The sequence below is a fragment of the Zalophus californianus genome, chromosome 16 (genome assembly GCF_009762305.2).
Source record: "Zalophus californianus isolate mZalCal1 chromosome 16, mZalCal1.pri.v2, whole genome shotgun sequence".
Lineage (NCBI taxonomy): Eukaryota > Metazoa > Chordata > Mammalia > Carnivora > Otariidae > Zalophus > Zalophus californianus.
In genome coordinates, this window is record NC_045610.1 from 49422236 (window position 1) to 49449302 (window position 27067).

The 27067-nt window shown below is 44.1% G+C and overlaps 1 protein-coding gene across 4 annotated transcripts in view; it reads right to left on the reverse strand.

Annotated features, from left to right (window-relative positions):
- PRKCA (protein kinase C alpha) overlaps positions 1-27067 on the reverse strand; it is a 392291-nt gene that overhangs the window by 113369 nt on the left and 251855 nt on the right. For 3 of the 4 annotated variants that reach the window (XM_027625640.2, XM_035724576.1, XM_035724575.1), the window contains 2 exons: positions 13647-13758; positions 10248-10376 (listed from right to left, as the gene is read on the reverse strand). In XM_027625640.2, the coding sequence (XP_027481441.1) occupies positions 10248-10376; positions 13647-13758 (241 nt within the window). The remainder of the gene's footprint in view (positions 1-10247; positions 10377-13646; positions 13759-27067) is intronic. The other variant, XM_027625641.2, reaches the window with a different exon arrangement.

Consider the following 27067-nt stretch of genomic DNA (forward strand, 5'->3'; position numbering starts at 1 on the left):
CATCTGTTGTTTCTTGCCTTGTCAATTTTAAAGATTATGTGGTCCGTATATACGATGGAATATTACTCAGCCATCAGGAAGGATGGATACCCAACTTTTACATCAACATGGATGGGACTGGAGGAGATGATGCTAAGTGAAATAAGTCAAGCTGAGAACGTCAATTATCAGATGGTTTCACTTATTTGTGGAACATAAGGAACAGCATGGAGGACATTAAGAGAAGGAAGGGAGAAAAAAGGGGGGGGAATTGGAGGGAGAGATGAACCATGAGAGACTATGGACTCTGAGAAACAAACTGAGGGTTTTAGAGGGGAGGGGGGAGGGGGGATTGGTTAGCCCAGTGATGGGTATTAAGGAGGGCATGTACTGCATGGAGCACTGGGTGTTATACGAAAACAATGAATCATGGATCACCACATCAAAAACTAATGATGTATTTTATGGTGACTAACATAACATAAAAAAAATTAAAAAAAAATGCATTTCCATGGCAGGAACCATTGATGCCAAAGTGACTGGATGACTGAGGTCCCTGTCAAGAATCCAGGGGCTTAAGATCATCTTAAGCAGGAGACACAGAAGCCACGTCACTCTGAGCTTGGATACCAGCGTATTTTAAGACAAAGGCACACACTGCATTAAGAAAATGCCATATGGATTTTGCCCTTTGCCTCAGTCTTGCTGCCTCCCATGGATATCCAGTGACTAAGCAGCCAGCGTGGAAACCTATGTCTGAGCCACTGCACAGAGAACCTGGCAAGAGAGCCGGCTGCTAGTTAGGACACACTTGACATTGAGCTTGGCCATAGACCAGCCAGAATGAGGTACCACAGTCGGGATGTAAATAATGATGTGTTTCTTTGGAGAGGATGAACCTCTTTCTTGGCTGATACGTGTTTTTCTGAAGGATCCCAAAAATCACATGGCTTCACAAATTAGGATCATTTTAACTTGACCCAGACATAAGGCCAAAATGGGAAGAGTTGCTTGGACCTGATATAAGAGTACGTGGTATAAAGCCAAGTGAATTTTTAAATTCTGTGCCTACTAGGGACTTCTATCATCATAATCTGCTCAACAAACACACTAGGGCACAAATTCGAGGTGCTGGGCCGGATATGAGAGGTAAGACACCATCTCTGTCCTGGAAGGGCTGACGGTCTGCTAGAGGGACATTAACATGCAGATAAACATACATGAAATCATACTATAGACATTATAAATGGTGTGGCGGGAAATGTGGTCGATTTTAGGTAAGCTATAAAATTCGAGGAGAGGCTTCCTGAAGGTATCTGGAGCAGAGTGTTAAAAAGATGTTCCCGAGTACATGCACCCCAATGTTTATAGCAGCAATGTCCACAATAGCCAAACTGTGGAAAGAGCCAAGATGTCCATTGACAGACGAATGGATAGAGAAGATGTGGTGTATATATACAATGGAATATTATACAGCCATCAAGAGCTATGGGATCTTGCCATTTGCAACAACGTGGATGGAACTGGAGGGTGTTATGCTGAGTGAAATAAGTCAATCAGAGAAAGACATGTATCATATGACCTCACTGATATGAGGAATTTTTTTAAATTTTTTATTGTTATGTTAATCACCATACATTACATCATTAGTTTTTGATGTAGTGTTCCACGATTCATTGTTTGTGCATAACACCCAGTGCTCCACGCAGAATGTGCCCTCTTTAATACCCATCACCAGGCTAACCCATCCCCCCACCCCCCTCCCCTCTAGAACCCTCAGTTTGTTTTTCAGAGTCCATCGTCTCTCATGGTCCGTCTCCCCCTCTGACTTACTCCCCTTCATTCTTCCCCTCCTGCTATCTTCTTCTTTTTCTTTTTTCTTAACATATGTTGCATTATTTGTTTCAGAGGTACAGATCTGTGATTCAACAGTCTTGCACAATTCACAACGCTCACCATAGCACATACCCCCCCAATGTCTATCACCCAGCCACCCCCTCCCTCCCACCCCCCACCACTCCAGCAACCCTCAGTTTGTTTCTTGAGATTAATCTTCAGATGGACTCTGAAAAACAAACTGAGGGTTCTAGAGGGGAGGGGGGTGGGGGGATGGGTTAGCCTGGTGATGGGTATTAAAGAGGGCACGTTCTGCGTGGAGCACTGGGTGTTATGCACAAACAACGAATCATGGAACACTACATCAAAAACTAATGATGTAATGTATGGTGATTAACATAACAATAAAAATTTAAAGATTAAAAAAAAAAAAGATGTTCCCGAGGGAGTGGGGGACACGGCATAAACAAAGGTGAGGAGGTGGGAAACAGCCTGCCCACTGGGCAAACAGCACATAGCTTTCTTGACAATTGGAACAGAGTGTCAAGGGGTGGGGGTGAGGCGTCAGGAATAAGACCTGGGGGGCAGGCAAGGTACTGGCTGCTAAAGGGGTGACACACAGACATGGGACACCTGATGTTTAGGAATCGCCCATCAAGGAAGAAGACAAAGTAGATAAATTCCTTGAAAACATGCCAAGAAGCATACCCATTGGAATGGGGCAACCTGTGGGCGCTCTTCTGGTATAAGCATGCTACTACTCGTTTTTAGCTTAGAGATTGTGCCTGTTTTCTTTTGCAAACTCTTTTGTAAATGTTAAGCACCAGCAAACTCAAGGCAGGTAACTGCCAGAGATGGGTTCTTCCAAGACTGTGGGACTGGGAGAGGGAGGATGGGTCTGCAACAGGAAAGAACCAGAGCCAGTAAGGAAATGCTGGGGGTGGCAGAGTGAGAAAGGCCGGGGGCAGGACCCACGTCTGGCCGACTCGTGCACCATCAGAACACATCCCGAGGGGGTATTTGTTTCCATCCTTCTTTGCCCACTTTAATTCTTTTTCAGCCCAGATTCCCTGCTGCCATGTTTCTTTGTTTTAAAGACTTTATTTATTTATGTGAGAGAGAGAGAATGAGAGAGAGAGAGCATGAGAGGGGGGAGTGTCAGAGGGAGAAGCATACTCCCTGCTGAGCAGGGAGCCCGATGCGGGACTCGATCCCGGGACCCCAGGATCACGACCTGAGCCGAAGGCAGTCGCTTAACCAACTGAGCCACCCAGGCACCCCTCCTGCTGCCATGTTTATTTCCAGCCATTATCTAAGCCCTGGGGGATGGAGGCTGGGGGAATGAGACTGACCCTCACTTGCAAGGGTGTCAATGGCCCCGTAGTAATTACAGGGGCCGCAGGACCAGCACACAGCAGTCTCACCTGTTAATTGCAGGACGGAAATGTGAAATTGCAAACACCCGAGCACCAGTATGGGCCACATCTGTGCTAGCATACAAGCTTCCTTCGGCAGGGCCAGGGGTCGGCTGCGGGAGAGAGTGGGAGGCACGTGCCTGGGCGCTGGGGGTGGAGTGTTCTCCACTTAGCAGCTGTATGACCTTGGGCAGGCCTGGGAGCTCTTCCAGTCTGCTTCCTTGGTTACACAATGACGATAATGATAGCCCTTTTCTTGAAACATTGCTGTGATGAATATATCACAACATTAATATATAGAAAGGCTCCCAACCAGGGCCTGGTACACAGAAGGTACTGAAGTGGATGTTGGGTTCTCTTCTCATAGGACCTAGGCACTCAAGAAACACCAGCAGCTTCTCTGGTTTGCTCTCATGTCTCCTTTTCCACATTTGCTGCTTGTGTTTTGACTGGTTGGCAGTCCACTAGCATCCCCATCGGGAGCTCCGATGTTAGCTCACCTTGGGGCTTCCTTCTAGCTGAGAGTGATCTCTACGGACAGCAATAAAAAGTTCCAATTTATCATTGCCTGACATTCTGGAGGTTTGGTTTAAACAATTTCAAACCAAACCAACAGTGTAGTGGAAAGAACAGTACATCAAATACCTATATACCCTTCACCTAGATTCTTGATCAATCAATCGATCGATCCATCCATCCATTCATCTATCCATCCATCCATCCATCCATTTTAGATTCACTATGAACATTTTGCCACACAAGCTTTCTGTGTCGTACCTACATGTATTTTCAGTTTTGTTTTTTTGTTTTTACCAAACCATTTGTAGGTGAGTTGCAGACATCAGCACTGCCCTTCAAAAGCACATCGCCATTACCATCCAGAAATTTCACACTGATATAAAAACATTATCTAAAATACCATCCAGATTCACATTCCCCACCTCAGCCCCCCACTGTCACCCAAAGCCCTGTATAGTTGTCTTTTTTAGATCCAGGATCCAATCAAGTATTACAGGTTGCACTTGGTTGCCATTTCTCCGCATTCCTTTACTCAAGAACCGTTTTTGTTTCTTGGGACGGTGGCATTTTTGAAAAGTCCAGACTGGTTAACAAGCAGCATGTCCCAATATCTGGATTTATCTGCTTCCCCCTCCCCCTCTCATGATTAGATTCAGGTTATAAGATTTTGGCAAGAATACTTGATAGGCAATATCATGTACCTTCTATTACATCACATTAGGAGGTCTACCCTTTCAGTCTGAGCTACGATCAGAACTGGAAGCACCAGTGTGGAGTCATTACCTCTGTCTACTGCAAGAGCTGAGAAAGAGTAGCACCCTGGAAGCAATGAGCACCCCAGCACCCAGATCACGGATTCTTATTTCCCAGTTAAAAAAAAAAAATACCCAGGGCTACTCCAAGATATTAAGTGCAAGGTGGGCTCTTCTGTTCCAGAAAGAAATGAAGTGCTAAAAAGAAAAAAACAAACAAACAAAAAACCTGGCGGGTTATGTCAAAAGGACACAGAGCCAGTTTGAAGGGGCTCCCACTGGCTGTATTTTGAACAATCTGAACATAAATTGACAGTAGGAAAGAATTCATGAGCCCAAATTGCTACTTTTAAAAATGTAGGGGAGGGGACCCTGGGTGGCTCAGTCGGTTAAGCATCTGACTCTTGATTTCTGCTCAGGTCTTGATGTCAGGGTCATGAGTTCAAGCCCCATTGGGCTCCACGCTCAGTGTGGAGCCCACTTTAAAAAAATGTAGGAGAGAGGTAAAGGAAAAGTTTTTCTTTCAGATGAATGCCAGAAAATTATCATAGAAGGAACTACAGAATTAGAAAGTCACATTGTGCAACCATCAATGTAATAATTGATTACAACCCATCCATGGATGCTAAAACCACTGGGTGGAAGGTTGCTGGTCTCCAAGTATGACACCCAGATTCCTTATTATTTATAAACAGAAAAGGGCACCCTTGTAGTGGAGGGATCTGATGAAAATACCTGAACTAACTAGATGATCAAATGTAGTATCCCCAATAATGGACAATCCAGACATACTCGAGGTAAGCAGCTTCTTGCTGACCTCCTCTATCCCAACCCACAGACCAGCTACATCAGCTGCATCACCTGCCATGTGCCCGAGCTTGATCCAAACCCCACAGCCAAGATTTTATTTCATAGAAATTACCTCTGAGTAATACCTTTTCCTTTAAGCAAGCAGCTAGGTCCAGCTCCTTGCTGGCAGCCCCACACTGATTATTATATTCCACAAGCCTGTCTGCCATTGGGAAAAGCATCCCTATAAAGCTTTTAGGCAATCAGTAGTGGGCTACCTGCTCTGCCCCCTTTCCCAGCAGTGACAAAGAAAAGTCAAGGGTCACTGTGAACCTCGAGGTGAGGCCCGGAGTTCAGGCTAGAAGACTGATGCTCTATCCTTGCAAACACAACCGATTGGAACTTAAAATCCTCCTGTTTGAAAAAGAGATATTTAACCTTACTACATGACCCCTAAGAACCGTACAATCTGTGAACTATGAGGACTATAGCCCGGATTCCTTGAAAACGGAAAGAAATTTCGCTCTGGCTCTCCCCCCACCTCACACTCCAAATTCCCTGAGTCCTGGGCTGTGCGAGCTTCCTAAACACACCATGCCCTTCCCCGGCGTTGCATCTTTATCTGAAATGTCCTCCGAGCTTCCCTGTCACTGGCTACACGGAGCCGTCTGCAGCTTCTGCAGGGTAGGTGATGCACCTCTCACCCCAGCTCCCCCCGCACTTAAAGGTACCTGGCAAAACAATGAATTGTGGATCACCACATCAAAAACTAATGATGTATTGTATAGTGACTAACATAACATAATAAAAAAAAAAGAAAAATAAATAAAGGCACCTGGCATACGCACCCGGTCGTCCCTTTTTTATGTCTTAATCCATCCCCCTACTGCCCCCCCCACCCCACAAAGACCACACATTCCACAATAGGGGCCATGTCTTAATTATCTTTGCTTCCTTGGCACCTTGAGAGAGCCGAAGACATGCTCAATAAGTGTATAATGAGTGGGTGAATCGAAGAATCAATGATTGTTACCCAAAGCTGAGTCTCATCGCCTTGACTGTGTAGGCTCTACGCTCACAAGATGGAAAAACACACAGAGGGAATATTATTGCTTCATCACAACACCATGACGACCAGTCTCGATGGCTGGGGTGGTGAGACTCGGGCACCAAATTGCAAACCGCCCTAGAAGGCAGACCCATCTGCTGCAAGGAGACTCAGATCCTGCCCCGAGCCTTCCCCTCCCCCTCAGAACTCGCAGGAGAACTTCAATTTCCAAGCCAAATTAACCACCCAGAGTATTTGAGAAAAATGAGACTCCTCTGCAGAATAATCTATTTGTGGGAGACATGTGTTCCTGGAGCAGCTGTAAAGCATGATATTTCTTCCATTTACTTATAACATTAAATTGAAAATTTGTTCCCATGAGGGAATTTTTTTTTTACCATTCCTCCAAACACCAAATAAAAAAGCACCAAGAATGTAGAAAACCTATTAAAATCGCATATTGAAAGAAATAAAAATGACACTGTTCAGATATCAGCACCACTGCCCAGAGGCAAAAAAATAAAAATATACCACTAAAACGGAGGCCTTTCCCATAAATACTATACTGATCTAGAAACGAAACTCATCTCTGATTTCAAAAGATTTCTGTTTTACTTTACTTTTTACTTACTTTTATTTACCTTACCTTGGGAATTATGTTCAATTTGAGTGATTCTGCACAGGTAAAATGGAGCTGAGCTAATCTAACCATCAACACAGCTGCTCAGGGGTTAAGTGCATTTTCGAAGATATCACTTGCATTTGGACATAAGCTCTGCTCGTTATGGTTCATTGTTTATACCTGCATTCTCATTAAAGCCAGGCTGCTTCCGCCATTCCATCTGGGCCCTTTACTGGAACTCTTCTTCCTCTGCCTCTCAAATATCTGCGGTTCTCAGTTCCCTTCTCCATGATTACCGTTTAGCACCACCTAATCAAGCATTTAATTTTGCATGCACTTGGATTGTCCATTAATTCCTTCATGAGTTCCTTTTATGCTCCCCTGGTTTTAGTCTCTCATTGGGACCTTCTGTACCCTCACAGAACCTGTGGAGCGCTGAACAGGGGTTTGGTGAATATTTATGGGTTTGCTATTTATTCAAAAGAAGACTTTAATTAATGAGAGAATGGGGAGGTTCACAGCCTCGGGACTGAAAGCAAGGGTCAGACGTGGACTCAAGCTCCAGCACCATCGCTTTCTACCTTATAACTTGGAACAATGTCTTCCTTTCTCTCAGCTCACTTGCACATCTCAAAATTGAGGATAATAATAGCACTTTATGGCATTGTTTGAGGGGTCAATGAAACAAGGAATAAAAAGCACTTAGCACAAAGAAAGGTCCAGTCTCATGAACAGTAAGTACATACCAAGTACTCAATGCGTGGTAGCTATTGTTATTGAAAACGTGCATCCCGACAAATCTGTGCCTGAACTATTGGTTTAGGAGGCTGGGCAGGTCATGCAGGAGAGGGAGTTGTCGGCAGCTTCTGCTTTGCTTTGTATCCCCGGCAGTCTTTTCATACTGGATTAAGAGAAGTCTGATATCTTCTCTTTGGCTCTTTAAAATAATTTCTAGTGACAACTACAGGTACACAGATACTTTTTTTTTTTTTTTTTTTACAAATTTTCCAGGTACTATTTAAAAATGTATCTACTTTGAGGGGCACCTGGGTGGCTCAGTCGGTTAAGCATCTGCATTCGCTCAGGTCAGGATCCTGGGGTGCTGGGATCGAGTCCTGCACCGGGCTCCCTGCTCAGCTCAGGGTGGGGTGGGGTGGGGGCGGTGTCTGCCCCTAGCCCCAGCTCATGCTCTCTCTCACTCCTCTCCCTCAAATAAATAAATAAATAAATAAATAAAAAATAAAATAAAATAAAAAATTTAAAAAATAAAAAAAAATAAAAATGTGTCTACCTTGATACTTACCCCATGGATATAAAGGAATATTAATACTGGGGGCAGGAGGACTGGGCAAAGGGAACCCTGTACTACTTCCAAATTTTTTTTTTTTTACTTGTACCATGAGCTCTACTTGTTATGGTTTATTATTTATATTTGTGTTCTCACTACATCAAAGTTAATTCTGATTCTGATAATCTAAAATTACTCTAAATTAGAAGTTTAATACAAATGATTACCTATTAGTTACTTCCTTGAGTTTTGCTTTCCATACTTAGGATTACATTTCCTTCACACAAATAACAACCATATTTTAAACATAGATTTGCTATGGACTGAATTATGTGTCCTCCCAGAATTTGTATGTTGAGCCCCTAACCCCTAAGGTAATGGGAACCCCTGGCCCCTTCAATATGGGGCCTTGGGGAAATAATTAAGTCCTGACAGTGGGGCCCTCGTGATGGGATTGGTGCTCTTATAAAAGACACACCAAAGCGCTTGCTTCCTTTCTCTTTCCATCCCCAAGTGAGGATGCAGCTAGACAACCACCTACGAACCAAAAAGGAGAGTCTTCACCAGGAACCAAATCAGCAGACTTCCCAGCTTCCAGAACGGTGATCAATAAATGTCTGTGTTTAAGCCACCCGGTCTATAGTATTTACGACAGCATCCAGAACTAAGACAACGTTCCAGTTCTTACCCATACTGTCTCTACTTATTAGCAATTAAACATTTAACTATTAAATGTACCACCTGCTTGACTTTGGGCCAGCCACATAATTTCTTGGTGCCTTCATCTCTAAAGTAAGGATAATAAAGTAAACTTCCAGCTAGGTTTAGAGAAGTTAACTACGCAACGTGCTCAGAAAGTGCCCCTTTTGTGGGGACCGCTCGTGTCGGCTGCTGTTGCCACTGTTATTAAACTCTTGCTGGATTCATATCCACAGGGCGGAGCCGTATCTATGCAAAGCACTTTAGATGGATTCCCAAGATGCCTGGCCTAGACCGTTGCTCTAAGTTAGATTCGTTGGCTTTCACGTGTGGAAGATCTATGTCTACCTCAGTGAAGGGTGCTGTCTCCTAGGCTGATTCTACAGAGTCGTGAATCGAGTTCAACTCTTGGCCATGGCGGGGCAAAAAGCATACGGGTCCCAGGACAACACTCCTCACTGTGCTGCAGGATGGGACCTGACCTTCCTCGTCCGTGTACCATATGCCCCCACAGGGCCTGGGGCGTCTGGGACTGTGAGCTTCCTGAAGCTCAGAGAAGACCGTGGAAAACTCAAGCAGCACTGTATGGTTGCGGCTTTTATTATGGGAGAAGGCACGGCGCAGGTCCAGTGTGCTTTGCTGTATTCAGAAACAACATGAACAAGGGCTGAGCCTTTAGAAACTCTCGCCAGAGCATTCTTGCCTAGCAGTGAGCTCTGCCCCTCACCATTAAGCTCCAACCGGTCCCCCGTGAGGTCTATTATACTGCCCACAGCAGCAGCTTGATAGCAGAGAAAAAACAGGGAAGTGTTTAGCCAACAGGCCTTCTAACTTTCTGCTTCCGAATCCCTTGCCGCATACTGCTTTCTGGTCATTTCCTCCCAAGCTGCATGCTCCCTGACCCCCCATACAGGACTTTGACCAGGTGGGAGCCTCAGCAGAGAAGAGAACGAGCATAAGGCTGGGGCCCTGGCTGCCGGCCCGGAGGACAGAGCAGACCCCACCGACAGCGTCAGTCCGTCCCTGCTTCCCACCCCCCCACCCCACCGCACCCCACCCCCCAGCACCAGGGGACAACACGCCGGCCAGGCCATCAGACCCCAACCCACAGGGCAGTTAGGACTCTACTGGAGTAGCTGGGAGGTCGGTGTACAGAGCAGTCTCTGGGGAGACGCGTCCATGGGAAATCGGTGGCTCTGAGTCTGAGCGGCCCCAAGGACAATGATGAGCCCCTGCCTCGGCATCAACCTGGCCTCGACCCGAATGCCCACGGAGAAGCTGCGTAGTGAGCACGCCTTACCAGTGACATGGAGCTTCTCATCGGTGACCTCCGCCTTCAGGTAGATCCGGCCCCGCTTCTCCGTGTGGTCCATCCCGCAGAGGCTGGGCACGTTTATCACACACTGCTTGTGCACATTCATGTCACAGGCTGTGGAATCGGGAAAGTGAGGGGTGAGGCTGACAGATGGGCTCAAGCCACCGCTTCCTCAGTGTTGTGGTGTGTGAGCACAAGTGAAAATGAGCTACCCTCTAACTCGATACTTTGCTATAATGTTTTTGGTGACACGGAGAACTGTTAGCAGATGTCCTTATAACACAGGCTTCATGTGAATGACAATATCCTTAAAATATCTGTGCGATATTTGTCCAGTCGTAAGTGAAGCAAAATCCCCCTGGGCCTGCTCTTCCATGCTTCAAATATTTAACACTACCAAAATTCACACAGGTAAATGCATACAAAGCACAGGCTAATAAATATCTCATGTATGCAGAGGCAAATTATATGCAAATTTTGAACAGAGGCTATTTTTTTGCCAAGGAATTTCTTATGCCCTTCTGAGCTTACCATTCAGGAAGACTAAGACTCTGTGGATCGAGTACAGGAAATTCATAAAATTTCTTTCCTTAGTTAACTCTGTCTTTTCAAGAAGGCTTAAGTACATTGCTTTTTTTTTTTTTTAAGAACTTGTATTTGAGATTTTAAACCGGTCTTCAAATATTTAAATATTATTCTAAGTAAAACAAATACACACCTGGCATGATAAGCCATTCATTACCACCTGACATTACATGGGTGAGACAGGGAGGAAAAAATAGTCTCAGCGCAGTGAACCAAAGAAACCCTAAAGAGAACCCTGCGTGAATACAAACATAAGATTCTGTGTAGGTGTTCCAGCCCTACTGTCCTTGTACCTTCTGGCTTCCCAAAGGGGCCATGGCCACGGGGAATCCTCACACACCCTCGACGGGATGCTACGAGGCTCTTCCATAACCTTCAAGGTGGACCCTTCACGCTCAAACGAGTGTTTTTTAGTGTTTAACGTGGTGAAGTAAATTGCAAAAAGCATCGCAAATAACGTATATTTGCTATGATTCGATACGGGAAGCAGGATAATGCACACAATGAGGAAAGAACAATCCGCTGCTTCACACATGTGGATTCTGTTTAGGTTTCTATTTCCAAAGCTAACGTTCCAAATCGTGCACCACCTCGACGCAGCCCATATAAGGGCTTCTTGACAAGGTGGGCCGTTGACAGGAGGTGTGTTCACCAACTCCTATCTTGAAGTGCTGGGGCAGAATTGCAACTTCAAAGAAATTAATGCCAGCCTCTCTGCGAAGGAGAAGCGCCACGGGGAGGGGAGCATGGGAGGCAGGAGCACCCTGGGTGGAATTCTTGTCTTGGCTGCACCACGAGCGGCTTTTCAATCTTGGGAAGCTCAAACATTCTCTCTGATTCCGTCTCCTGCTCTGCAAACCAAGAGGCTGGTCTGGACAAGGGGCTGCTCACGTCTTTCCCCTACCAAGCAGAGCTGTATATGGTATTCTAACCCTGCAACGTGTGAAGGCACAGGGAGAGGTTCCCTGTCTGCAGGAGTGAAGTGAAGGGGTTGGGCTCCTGGCACCCATCTGCTTATCTGCCTCCCTTAAAGAGCATGGGCAGCAGCCCCTGAAGCCCTATGACTCCGAGGAAAAGAGTTTAAAACAAAAGACAAAACAAAAAGCACTGGTCCGGGTCAGCGGTTTTCAACATTTTTTTTTTTTTTTTTTTTTTTTTTAGTAATGGAACCCATTTTTCAAACAAACTCTTAAGCAGCATCCTAACATATAAACCAGATGAGTGTTACTTCATCAGCAAAAACTTAGTTAATAAATGCGAACTGATACCATTTATTTATTACAAAGACATGCACGGATCACCAATAAAGCCCTCTGACCCAAACAAAATTTTGAAACCAGCTGTCTCAGTCCCGCCCTGACAACGCACTTACTGCCGTCCTTGGGTAGAGTTGTATAGACCCATTGCAGAAGAGTTCGCAGAAATGGTAAACACTGCCCAACAACGTGCAAGCTGGTGGACTCCTCGGTTAGGTGGAAATGGCGGGAGAAACGTGATTACACGTCCTGCCCAACGAGTGAAGCTGGTAACAGGGTCTCTGCCTTCACCTCCAACTTGTCAAGCTCGAGTGTGTAACACATTCAAGGGTTCACATGTGTTCCATGGTTTTAAAAGAGTTCAAAAGTAGATTTACAAATGCACTTAGGATTCGCACTTGCAGAACCCCTGAAAACCATGTCTTTGGAGTCTGAGGGTTTCTCAAAACATAGAAAATGACTGGCCTGGATCATCACAAATGTTTTGTTTAGGCTATTAAATTGGACAGCTTTCTAAGGTGTCCCCTTAGAAGGGCCCTTGTGTGCTGAGAAATATCCATCTGCTCTACGATGTTCACTTAATCTTGGTTCTTATATACATGCCATCTTTGCTCCATGTAGAATGCACATAGAAAGCTTTTGGCCATAAATAGCAGTAATTAATAATGGCAACATATTGATATTTCCATAACACTTCCCTGTCTACTAGAAAAACAGGTTCAGTAATTACCTTTTTATGCCCTGAAAGTATACATCTTTATTTAAACACATAAATGGCCTGGGGAATCTCATAAGAATTATCAAAGCAAAGAGTTTCCAGAGTTCTTTTTCTTTCTACCTGCTACTAGATGATGATACACACAGAGCAAAAAAGGGAGAATGGAGGGGCTGATGCCTTTTTGTCCGCGGCCTTCAGTGATTTCATCTCTAACTGGACTGACAGAAATTCGGTTTGTCCACAAACAGGCAGGAGGGCGCTGTGAACTTCAGATGTCTGATTTTTATTTTCATCGTAGTTTCAGTTTTAAGGAGAGCCTACTGGATTTTTCCACAGTCCACCCACTAATTAGAGACACAGGAAGATAATGACTATGGTTGCTTAGCTTATTTTGAAGCCTAACCAAATGTGGAATCTGGAGGTGGGGATTCTTCTTTCAACACATGGCATTTGCTTTGGGGTTGGACTAGCCTGCATTTTACAGTGACTGAAGATTTCTACCACACACACACACACACACACACACACACACACACACACACACACACACAAACCCCATGACAGCACTAACTTCATTTATAAATTGGGTGGGGTTGTTTTTTTGTTTTTGTTTTTGTTTTTGGTTCACAATTTGGCAAGTAAGGAGTTTAATAAATTAGTACTTTGACAGTAGAGAGGTCCTACACTTTTTTCGGTGTGGTATATATTTGAACGAGTTCTTTTTATTGATGAGTTGATGTTGAAAGGGTAGTGAAGCTGAGGTGCTCTGTAAACTCCGGGCATAAGCTGCAGAGCCTCACCATCTACTGGAAAAGAAAAACTTACTGTCACATTTCATCCCTTGATGGATAAGTCCATACAGCAAGGACCCACAGTGATCACAAAAGGTGGGGCTTCCATAGGTGTGGATTTTAAACTTGTGCTTGCTTCTGGGGTCCTGCAGGAAGAAGAAGCACATTGTTCATTCCAACATCAAAGGAACAGATCTTTGGACTAAGCCAAGGTCAGGTCCTACCACCTCCCCCCCTCCCCGTGTCAAGGTTCATATAGACACAAAATCAGGACATATTTCTGAAGCTGAACTGAGTGACCCTGGATCCGCTCAGTAGAGTTGGGGTGATCTCCTTTTGGGCAATTTTTCTAGAAATATAGTATTCAGACCACATACGCACCCAAACCAACAGAGACCTCTTCCTGCTTCTGCACTATTTCCAAAGCATCATATGCATTTGCATGGGCAAACTCCAGGAAAATCAGGTGAAAATTGGAAAACAAACTGAAAGTACACTTCCCATAGCCCCCTGCTGCAATTTCATTACCTTCCCTAGCATAACATACAAATTACTGAAAGTACAAGACAGCTTTCTCTCAAGTAGCCTTTTTGTTCATCAATTCACAGATTACAGATAAGGAAATAAACATTATACACAGCAGAGTGTCGTAACCAAAGAGCACGGCTCTGTAGTCAGATTGCCTGGGTTCAGTCCCATGGCTACCACCTCCCAGAAGCGTGACCTTGGACAAATAACTTATCCTTTCTGCCTCATCTGTAGACTGGGACATTAACAGCACTTATCTTACGTGGCTGTTATGAGGACAAAACAAGTCAGTCCTACTAAATGCTTAGGTGGGTCCATCTATGTCGATTAGTGCCTCTGTTTCTCGGACCTCTGTTTACTAATATGCAAAAGTGGAGGGTTGAGCCAAAAGACCTTTATGTCCTGCTTGAAATATAAAACAATTTCATTCCTCAAGTCCATATCAGGACACTTCCTTATTAAATTCCTCCTCCTGAATCATTCTTTGTGGCCCAAATCAGCCGTAAATACAGAGCTGCCATTAACTGAATTAAGGAAGACAACAGAGGAGCAGGGTTTTGGTGAAGGGCATGAGACTAACACCTCCACTGTGACATGTTGAGCCTGACTTCTCCTTTAGTCTAGTGTTTCTTTTGTGTAAAGATACACAAAGAAAGCTACTCTTGGCTTTTGACCTTCTAAGAGCCTAGGTGCTCGTGGTTTGAGAGAATTTCAGAGGTGATTTTGATTTTATAAGGTAATTCATCTTTTGGTTGACTTTGAAACCTAAGTTTCATATCCAAGCCACATATGCCAATGAATTATACAGTTGACCCTTGACCAATGCGGGGGTTAAGGGCATCGACACCTATTCCCCCAGAGATGAAAATCCACGTATCACTTTTGATTCCCCAAAAACTTAACTACCAATAGCCTACTGTGGACTGGAAGCCTTACGGAGAACATAAAACAGTCGATTAACACATATTTTGTATGCTGTATGTAGTACATACTGTAGTCTTATAATGAAGTAAGCTAGAGGAAAAAACGTTAAGAAAAACATAAAATACATTTAATGTAGCGTACAAAATCCAAGTGTACGTGGATCCATGCTTTCAAATCTATGTTGTTCAAGGGTCAACTGTAATTACTTCTTAAAGTCACGAATTTTAAAATCCTGGAAAATTTCAATCATGCAGAATAATATAGGGATATTAAACAAAACATGTAAGCACCATTCAGACTTGATAAATGTTAGCATTCCCCCCAATTTTTCATTGTATGATTATTTTCGTTCTACAGAGACATTAGTGACCTTCAAAGTCATGTGGTCAGTGAATAGTCAAGATAGGATTTGACCAGTATCTGCATCTGTAACACTGATTCCCATCCAAGAGCTTTAAAAACATCCACCCGGAATGAAGATTTGGCTATTAACTTTTTTTTAAACAAAGTTTTATACTTTTAACACATTTTTTTTAGATTTTATTTGAGAGTGTGCCCGCGCACGCATGAGTGTGCACGTGTGCGAGAGAGCACACACGCACGAGACAGCACAAGCAAGGGGGAAGAGCAGAGGGAGAAGCAGACTCCCTGCTGAGCAGGGACCCCCCCCCCCCGCAACCTCCTGGTGCGGGGCTCAATCCCAGGACCCCAGGATCATGACCTGAGCCAAAGGTAGACACTCAACCAACTGAGTCACCCAGGCGCCCCAACACAACATTTTTTAAAACAAGTCTACTACCTGTTTTGTAGATAAAGTTTTATTGGAACACAGCTATGCTTGTTCATTTACATATTTTCTGTGGCTACAATGGCAGAGTTGAGTAGACAGAGCCCACAAAGCCTAAAATATGGCTACAAAGCCTAAGTTATTAGTGATCTGGCCCTTACAGAAAACCTTTGCCCATCTCTTCTGGCCCATGGTTTTCTCCAGCACCACCTGGAGCTTGGTGGAAATTATTTAGCCCCTACCCAGACCAAATGATTCAGAAACCCTGTGAGGCCTCAAGCTGCATGTTTCAACAAGCCCTTCAGGTGATCCTAATGTTGGCAGGTACACTAAAGACTGAGAGCCAGCCACTGCTAGAGAAGGTTATTTGACAAGTATCTAGTAAGTGCCTACCGGGTGCTAGGTGCAGGTGTGTGTGAATGATTAGCAGTATTGAATTGGGTCATCAGTTTACTTTCCAAACGTCCCTTTGGGTGTGAAAAATCAACGCCATCCTTGGGAGATTATTTTCCTTGGTGAGGAGTAGCTGTGAGTACAGGATTAAGTACAGGCTTAGCCTTTCACCATTAGAGCATTGCACCAATTTTTCCAATATCCCAGATAGTAGGCAGAATGTTGAGGGCACAGGACAGCATCAGTATCCATTAAAAGTCCCCACATTGACAGCAAAGGTTACGTCCTACCCTGTGGAGGGCAAAGAGGATGCCAGGGGAAAGGAAGCAGCCAGCTTCCCCTGCAGAAGCAAGGCATCAACAACTGGCACTAAATAAACATGGCAGCTCACACACAGCCCTCTGGAGCCTGGGCGGGCCAGGCAGCTCCAGGGCGGCTGTCCTGCCAGTTGGTCGTCACACAGATCTCTATGGATGTGGCACACGGGCAACTCGCTTGACTTTTCAGGAAAATCTAAGTCTTACTCATCAGATCCCCATATGGCATCTTCAGGCCCCAACCGTTTGGAGGTGTAGGAAGAGAGCAAACCGTTACTTCCACCTCCTAGAGAAGTCTGGAGAATGACCAAGTCTTGGAGTCCTCAGGCGCCAAAATCACAAGTGGCCAAGGATCATGCCTATGTTAACGAGAATAACAGTAACACAATAATGGTAACACCTGTTTGTTGATCTTCAAGTGCATGCAGGTGCTTTACCATGCCCATGACCTCTCCTACAAAGAGAGCATCTCCCAGGATTCTGGAGACCTGCGGTCAGACTCTCGTCTTGATACAAACTCAACAACTTTGGACAAGTCATGTCACTTACTTACAGAGCAGAAATAAAACCAGTCTGCCTATGTCATAGCCTGGGGGTGGGGCCTATCTTCGGGAACGTACGAGACGGGGCTTTGCAACCCAAAAACCCCTAGACAAACACAAGATTATTACAATTATATTATCCTCGGAAGTAAAGTCCAAGATGCCCAAGGTTTTCCAACGATACTTTTGTGGCTTGGGTCAGAATGGGAAGGAAGGAAGACGAAAGCTGATCAGCTATGGGGCTCACGGGTGGCTGGAGTGGAGGCCAAGTTGGCAAGGAGGCAGGGGACTTCCTCTGGGGTCCTGAGTTCCTGTCCTCTGCCCTAGAGTGGCCTTCCCAGGCGAGTGCCCCGCGCTGGGTGGTGAACCGTGAAACAGCCCCCCAACCCAACCCGCCTGTTCACTGCTCCCACCCTAAGGACAGCTCATCTCTGTCTCCACGGAAAGGGAACTCAGGAGGACAGAAACGCATTTCCAGTCGAATTAATCTCACCTTGTCTGACAAGAGAAACCATGGTGTTAGCTAAAGAGCTAGGACTTACAATGATTTACAGAAGCAACTGTCCTGAAAGGCTCCCAGGCTCTTTCTGTCCCTATCCATAGCTGCTAACTAGTGGTGTGCTTTACCCCTTTGGGCTCTGATTTTCTCATCGGGAATCTGAAGGGACTGGGACAGCACTCTCAAAGGGGTAGATTCCCCAGGGCCCTCCAGCTGTGAGGAGGTGCCCGTGGGCTGCTGAGGGTGAGGGAGGGAGGCCAGTGCTAAAAGTCCAGTATGAAAACAACCAGATGAGAGGACCTCTTTGATTCTGTCTTGCTCCTAAAAAGAAAACAAGCTTTTACTTTTTATTCTGATGTAATTTAAGACTCACGGCCATTTATAAAAATAGTGCGGACTGCTCCCATATATGCTTTAGCCGGCCTTCCCCAGTGATCATGTCTCACATAACCACAGCACACTAGCAAAACCAGGACCCTCACACCACGACAAGGGCCTTAACTACACACTTCAGGGTGTCCCCAGATCTCGCACACGTAATTCCAACGGGTGTATTTTATTTTTTAAAGATTTTTTTTTATTTACTTGACAGAGAGAGACGCAGCGAGAGAGGGAACACAAGCAGGCGGGGGTGGGAGAGGGAGAAGCAGGCTTCCCGCGGAGCAGGGAGCAAGATGCGGCGCTCGATCCCAGGACCCTGGGACCATGACCTGAGCCGAAGGCAGATGCTTAACGACTGAGCCACCCAGGCGCCCCTCCAATGTGTGTATTTTATTGTACAGCTTATGAACTAAATACACTGTTTACTGAATGGGGAATGCACTAATATTTGCTGGGTAAATACCACAAATTCAAGCAGGCCACCACCCAAGGAGTGTCTACTGCAATTTATCAAATACATAACCCACTGGATCTTGGGACAGGGTCGTGGGAAGAATTGTCCAAAGACTGATCTAAAAAGTAGAATCAGAATGCTCTTCTCTAAGTAAAGAAAACGTGTGCTATTTCCAAACCTTTCTGTCCAGCTTTTCAACACCAAATGATTTCAGGGCACAGGCTGAGCGAGCGCTCAGGGGTCGTGGCCACTGAAAGGTGTGTAAGTCACGGGTTTTCCAACTGGTGCGCGTAACCCAGTGTTGTTCTGGCCGTGCCCTCCATCTGGCCCAACCATCTTATGTCAAGACCTCACACACCGAAACACCAAACACGGTCATAACAAAGCTGCTTCCTCCCCCCAGAAGCCTCTCCAGACTCCCCAGCACCAGGCACAGTTTTCTTCTTTCCTCTGGCCTTCCAAAACACGTGACTTCGGTCTTTCTTATGGCACTTCCACATCCTTCTACTTAGGAGGTTATGACTGTCTACCTCCTCTTCACTTCCACATCCTTCTACTTAGGAGGTTATGACTGTCTACCTCCTCTCTCATGTTTCCCTCATTTAACACACGCACCCGCACATCAGAGACACACACACCTGAAGGACATGCACCAGAGTCGAAGGGATGGTCCTAAAGCTCCCTGCTGAATTTGCAGCTGGACCAGAACCAAGGCTAGAATGAAGTTTTAGTAGTAACCTTCTCTCCGAGCTTCCTGGAAACTGGAGCAGAACGGGAAAAGAAACATACTGAAGTCCTCTAGGACTGCAAAGCCACCTGGATGCCCCAGACAGGCATCTGTCTTATTTTCCTCTAAAACCATTTGTCTCCCACACAGCGAACCTTCAGTGAATGTGTAGAGTCTTCAACAGAGCATATTTTTACCACTATACCTGAGGATTCGAGATAAAGTTATCCTACATATTAGTTATGGTAATCTGGCCTCACTTTAGTGCCACAAACCAATGGCTGGTATACTCCAAGCCTTCACTATTACCAAGTTAGTAACACTTCCCCATGTAATGCAATACATGTAAATCTGACTTTTTTTTTTTTTTTTTTTACTTCCCTAGACACTGGCAGCCTCTCATTAAGTGGAGTATGAAACCTACTGTCACATGTCACAGCCTGACATATTATAATGAAAGGGGGAGCCATTCAGCTCCGATGTTTCTGTCGTAGATGTGGTTGGGGAGAGAAAAAGAAGTTTCTGACTCAACCAATTTTCATAGGCACAAATGAAGTCTAACCCACAAATCTAAATCTAGACCTCTTAGAGGAAAGTAACAAATGAAACTTTCAAGTTCTACCGAAAGCATCTGCTGATCTGTTTCTCATATCTTAGTTTTATAATACGGCAACTTAATTAGCTTTCCTTGGACACACTGCTCTACATTTCTACCAGGACTTGTCAGTCTTTTGTCAAAATCATCACAGCAACCATCATTATGCAATGTGCTAAAAATAAACCCATGGGTCTATGCTGCACAAAATTTTAATACTGATGAAGCCTTAAATGTCCTAGATGCCTTCTTGTTGTCTATAACCATCTGGAAGGTGTGCTTGAGGTAAGCTTTAAACGGTGGCCTTCAAGGTTGGCGTCCACCAATGCATTATGTGAAAGCTCCAGAGGGTTTAAAGCTCCCCACACACCTGGAGGCAGGCAGTCAGTGGTGCCTTTTGATGTTTACATTTGAACAGACATCACGTCAAATGCCCTTTTCATTTGATGAGTAAAATAATGGCAGGCTTTTGGCTAGAGGTCAGCCTGCCTTGAATTTTCCACCCATATTTGAATGCCTCTGAAATGCCCCACAGGTTTCTCACAGAGCACCAAATGGCTGTCATTGAGGGCCAGAGTTCAGACTTTTAAGAGTTTCTGGAAAAGAGACTGTTTTTAACCGAGTGAAGCCTGCAGGGTAGCTGCCTTAATCGCCGAGAGCAGTGTGGCTCCTTCAAGCTGCTCCTTCTAAATACTGAAGAAAATTCTCCACTTTCACCATCTGATGTGTTCTCATGAATCATACTTTAAGCCAAGCCTGGGTCTAAATGTCACCTACATGCTGACTATACGAGCAACACCAAAAACATTGCTCCAAGGGTGAATCTGGCATCATTTCTGAGAACTTAAATTTCCTGGGAAGCAGTTTTTTCCCCCCAATAATTTAAAAAATTCTTATTTAAATTCTTTTATGTTGAGAGTATTCATTTATGAGAGAGTATTACCAAACCAGATCCTATGAGCAGGGTGATTTTATGTGACTTGGATATCACCATAATCATTACATTGGACACCATGTACTGAGCAAAGCTCCCACATCCCTTCCTGGGCTGTAGGGATAAGCCTGGTCAACTGTATTTGGGTGTAGGGAATGCCTTTGATTACACCGGTCTTGTTGAATGTTGCCTGTCCTAAGGAAGAACCAAAGAACTTCCGTTTCTGGTGAGTTAATTTTTGATCTTAATGTAACACTACTTTATTCTGATGAATAACATTCATCTTTACAGTTGAACTAACTTGTCAAGCCAGGCTTTGCTAGTAGTAGGATTTCTATGGGTCCTTCGCCCAGTTGTGCAAGATGCCGTAATCATTAAATACAAAGTGGCAAACTCTTTAAAAAAAGAGTCCACATAAATCTCTACCTTCAAGACAATGGCTAAATAAACCATAATATATTTATACTATGGAATACTAGGTAGCAGTTAAAGCAAATGAGCTAGATCTTTCAGTAACAACATGGACAGATCGCCAAGACAGATTGTCTAGTGAAAAGAGCAAGCCACAGAATGGAACATAAAAAATAACATTTACGTAGAAGACAGAATCAAAGACAACCCCCAGATATAGAACAATAATACAGCTTTTCTCTAGATAGATATATAAATAAAATGCCTCTGGGAAGTGCAGTGACAGACTAGATTCAGAAATGACAGTGAGAGGAGACTTTATCTGAAAAGAGTTAAGTTAAAAAGAATGAATTCATACATTATCTATGCAATCCAAATTACCTTGAATCCCAGCTGAATATATTTGGTTATATTTCAACTGGACCATAAGATGCCATTAGAGGGAGAGCTTACACATGTCGAAGAAATTGGGGCACGATTGCTCTATTTGGTGATAAACGGACCGTGTCTATAACTTCTCCAGCAATCTGCTGGGAAGGTGTCTATATGAGCTCACTATGCAGATATTCGGAACCACTAGCCATCAATATAATGGAAGTCTTAATTGAAAGCTATAATACAACCATCATCTTCCTCCTCATAATCAATGTTATATGTTGCTATCACCTCAGGACAAAAACTTGACATATAGTCATGTCCTGTCAATTACAGCTTTCCAATTCCAAAAGAATCTTTGATGGCTTAGTATGAACGTCTGGTATTAAAATAAGATGTTGAAAATGTGCAAATACTCAAACCACAAAGCCTAACTATTATTCATTTAAATAGGTGGTATCTCCTACTTTGCTATCAATTTCTTCATTTCACCTAAAAAATTATTTACTGGACACCTGACGATGTGCCATGTGGTACATCCATAGTGGCAGAGACTCCAGGTGTGGTTCAGGTCCTGTCTCCCCTGGGAGAGGCAGAGTTACACTGCATTAACAAATCACGAACTTTCTAACACATCACTCCTAATTTTCAGTGGCGCAACACAACAAGCATTTATTTCTCACTCTTTCCCCTGGGACCCAAGCTGAGACAGCAGCCCCCATCTGGGATATTGCCCGTCTCATGGTAAAGGACAAATGTCAGTACTGCTCAATGGCTCTTAAATCTCCAACTTGGAAATGATGCCATCATTTCTGCTCACATTTCATCTGCCAAAGCAAGACATGTGGCCAAGTTGGGAATCAGCAGCGCAGTATATAATCCTCCCCAGGAAGGGGCAGCAGACACTCTGAGTAATAACATAATCCACAAACACCCAGACAAAGCTCGAAGTCTACTGCCATTTTTACATTATTTGAGGAAGGACAAAAGAATGGATTAGAACTTCAAATTTTGAAAGCTTGTAGGTTTTAAGGTCAACTAAATATAGTTTTAAGTTGGAGGTATCAAGCCATCTATCTTTTAGATGTTACATTAACTAAGCAGCAAAGAACACCCCCCCCCCCCATTTTAGTGGCTTAGCACCACATACATTTATTTCTCTCTCAGGTTATAAGACAGGGCTGCCGAGTGGGAGCACCTGCCTGCTCATTCTAGGACCAAGGGATGAAGGGACATCCATTGTCGGGGATACACCATTATCAGGGAAAGAAAAGCAAGAGGTAGACCTGAACAATGAAATCTGTTAATGCTTCTTGCAAGTGGCTACTCCCTCCCTCCCTTGCTCACCACCGGTCAAAGCAAGGCACAAGGGCAAACCTGACCCCATGGGAGGAAATGCTCCTTGTCCAGCGGGGAGCTGCAAGCCACATGGCACTGTGGCAACTATCACCCTTTTATAGGTGCTGGAGCAAATAGTAGGAGACAATACAACCTTCCACAGATGCTCCTCGGTTTCTCTATCCACACCACATACTTAGGAACTCGTGGACACGCTTGTTTCCAGGATAAACCATTATTTTTCCCTTTCTTGTAGTCATACTGACTCTTCTAAGGGAAATCATTCAAATATCATGTTTCTTTGCCCATTCCATTAGGCATGGTGATTGCTTTAATTAGCTTTATGGTAACCTTTTTTTAAAATTTTTATTTTTTTTATCATGTTAGTCACCATACAGTACATCATCAGTTTTTGATGTAGTGTTCCATGATTCACTGTTTGTGTATAACACCCACTACTCCATGCAGTGCGTGCCCTCCTTAATACCCATCACCAGGCTCACCCATCCCCCACCCCCCTCCCCTCTAGAACCCTCAGTTTGTTTCTCGGAATCCATAGTCTCTCATGGTTCATCTCTCCCTCCGATTCCCCCCCCCATTTTTCCCTTCCTTCTCCTAATGTCCTCCATGCTGTTCCTTATGTTCCACAAATAAGTGAAAACCATATGATAATTGACTTTCTCTGCTTGACTTATTTCACTTAGCATGATCTCCTCCAGTCCCATCCAAGTTGATGCAAATGGTGGGTAGTCATCCTTTCTGATGGCTGAGTAATATTCCATTGTCTATATGGACCACCTCTTCTTTATCCATTATGGTAACCTTTTGAATGGTGATCTGTTCAGGAAAATCTCACATTTAAAAAAATAGGTTTTTCTGCTTTAAGTTTTTATTCTGAAATCGCTTTTAAACTCAAGTTGTAAAAATAGTGGAGTTCTCGTATACCCTTCACCCAGCTTCCCCCCGGCCCCCGTGATAAGAGCTTACAAAGCCGGAGTGGATGATCAAAATCCAGGAACAGATACTGGTACAAGATCCTGTGGGTTTCATCGGTTTTTACATGTACTCGTTGTGTGGATACGTATAATCCCACATAAATTTTATCACATTTACAGTCATGATGAGAAAAGCTCCATGACCGCAAAGAAGCTTCTTGTACTAATCCCTTTCTAGTCATCACATGCTACCCACCCCCTCAATCCCTAACCTCTGGCAAGCAATAATCTGTTCTCTATTAGATAAATTTTTACAGCATTTTTTTAAAGCACCAAATAATGTTTGTGATAAAGATCTGGTTACCTCCAATGCCACAGTTTGAAAGGAAAATAAAATGGGAACATAAGAAGCATCTTAATTAGGTGAACCCTTGCCAGCCCTGAACAAAGTGATTTGTTCCCTAAAGAAATTCGTGGCCAAGTTTAGAGGGCAATCTGAGAACAAATCAGAGATAAATGGAAACATATTTATTCAAGAGTCTCCAAGATCCCAACATCTCTGATTAATTTAGTAAAGACAGAATCGGGTTGTCGGTCGTGTGGGACGAATTCCGAAGCCTCGCATTTCATGGTAGGGAGATGCTGCCCTTCTCTTTGTCATGGACTTGAAGAAGTATAATGTTATTTGCAAGAAGGCAGATTTTCACGGCACCCTATAATGCTGGAAGATTCCCCAGCAGCTGGTATTTGTTCAACTGATTAAACACAACAGAGCAGGCAGAAGGTGTATCCCTTTCTCGCTCCTGACCGTAAAGTCCAGAGGGGGCAGGATTCTTTCTTTCTTTAGGTACATCAGATTCCTTCACCGGCTCACTCAGTACTCCTAATAAATGCTTCCCAAAATAGCAAGCCTTCCTATCTCTGTTAAGAGATATTACTTCCTGGATGGCCCAGCTGATTAAGCATCTGACTCCTGATTTTTGCTCGGGTCATGATCCTGAGATTGAGCCCCACGTCTGGCTCTGCGCTGGGCATGGAGCCTGCTTAAGATTCTCTCTCTCCTCCCCCTCTGGCCCTCCCTTCCTTCACAAGCATTCTTAAAGAGAGAGAGAGAGAGAGAGAGAGAGAGAGAGAGAGAGAGAGAGAGAGAAAGAAATTTACTACCTGAGGGCCAATGATCTTTTCAGTTATGACCTAATGTGTTTTTTCTTTTAATGTGCAGCTTATGGCAAAATATTTTAGTCACTAGTTTTCCATTGTTTATTCGCACGTTCATTTATGCAGATAAAATCATATTCATAAGAAAACTAGGAAATATAGTTAAGCAGAAAGGAAATTATGTATATATATGTTAATATTTTGACACATTTCATTCAAGAAAGACTAGAGTGTGTGTTTTCTTGGGAATCATACTAAATAGACTGGTTGTCTAGAGGGGGTTTTATTTTCAAACAACTTATCCTAAACATCTTTTCATATCATTAAATGCAAAGCAGTATCGCATTTTACTATGTATTTCATCACATGGAGGTGCCATAATTGATTTACTCAGTCCCCAAGTCCTGTACATTTGTTTACTATACACTAGACACTGCCGTAGGTATCTGTGAACAGACATTGCGCAAGCATCTTAGTTCCTCAGGATAAAAAAAGTAGAAATCTTGGGCCAAAGGGATGAACATAAAATATTAAATTTAAAAGCTATCTATCTGTTATAAGCCAACGGTGTGATTTTGATGAAAGCCACTTGGGTTGTGCTGGATGGTTGCTGAGCCTTTCGGCTAAGCTCACCAGTAACTAGTTTTAAATCTTGGCTAAAAAGTAATACATTACCTGTGGTTTTTCCTTGATTTTTGTCAGGTGCAGGCATTTGTCCTTGAGTTTGGCTTTCCCTGGTTGCTCCCTGACGGCTGAGAGCCTCCACAAAATGGTGGCTACATTTTGTTTTCCTCTCTGAGGCTACTCTCTTCTCAAAGATTTACTGTTCTTTGTACCCATACCTTTTTGTTCTTCAATCCTTTTGGGGTTGGTTTTTTTTTTTTTTTGGATAGTAAATCTCCAACCATTTGTCACTGAAGGATGGCTGGTCTAAAGCCATAAAGCAGCAGAACATCTTACAAATTAAAAAAAAAAAATCTCTATTTCTGGTGTTTAGCTTTGTATGGATGCGCTGGGTTTGGCTTTGGTCTGCAGCTGTGCCTGGGTAAGACCTTTCCGTCTCAGCCCTCCCTCGTAGAGAAGCGCCCCACAGGGACAGCTGTGTTGTCCCTCAGCATCTGCCTCTGCACTCAGCCCATTTCTACCCAAGCATCTCTGCACTGGCTGGCTGTGTGCTGGTGGATCGAGGGCATGCACGTCTCAAACAGATGTATTCCTTTCTTCCTCCGCCTTTTTTTTTTTAAACAATGGGAGGTAACACTAATGCACTTTCCTCCAACTGTGACTTTAAACGCATCCCAAGCAATGAATGCCTCCCAGAACTCTGCCTGAAGAATAATGGCAACAGCACTTGCTCACACATCCCCTAGGACGGCATCAGAGACTTCCGATCCTACGTCTTTGACCGCTGGTGCTATGGGCGCAGCTCTTAGAAAAATCTGAAGTCTGCCCTTGGGATGGCAGAAACCTACTACGCACATCTGAATTGTGTTCTTCTGGTTTTTGTTACGTAAAACAAACACCAAGCAAAAATACCACTGAGAACGTTGCTAATGTTGCTCCTCCCAAAGGGCTGTGTTACAATTAAGGCAGAAATCCAGCGCTGTTTGCCCCACAAGTGGTTAGCCTGGGTGCTTGCTTCTCCCCTCCTACAGAGGAAGGCTAGAAGGTGGCTGGAAGGAGGAGGAGGGGGAGGGGGAGGGGGAGGGGTGTGGCATGTAAATGTCTTTACACAAATACCTCTGACTGATGTTCTTTTTATTTGAAGAGACAGAAATATCATGATAGCTAGTATTCTAAAAAAAAAAAAAAAAAGATATTTTTTTCCTCCTTATTAACTGGCTTAACCTGAGGGGGTTAAAAATCAATGTTTATAGGAAAAGGGGAAACATAACAAAACCAAACGGCAACCGGTGGTCCACTCTAACCAGTCTGAAGGCAGCCCTAGACCCCCATTGCTCCTCCTGTATAGACGGCTTAGAAACATATACCCGGTGTATCTGTTCATCCATTCTTTCTAAGAGGATGCTGTGGCGGGCCAGTGAGGTCAGACCACCTTAGATCTCAAAGGATTTGCATTATTTCCTTTCACCTTGTCACAGGGCCATGCAGGGTTCCAAGAAGGACAGTTCCCGTTTTAAAGATGAAGAAACTGAA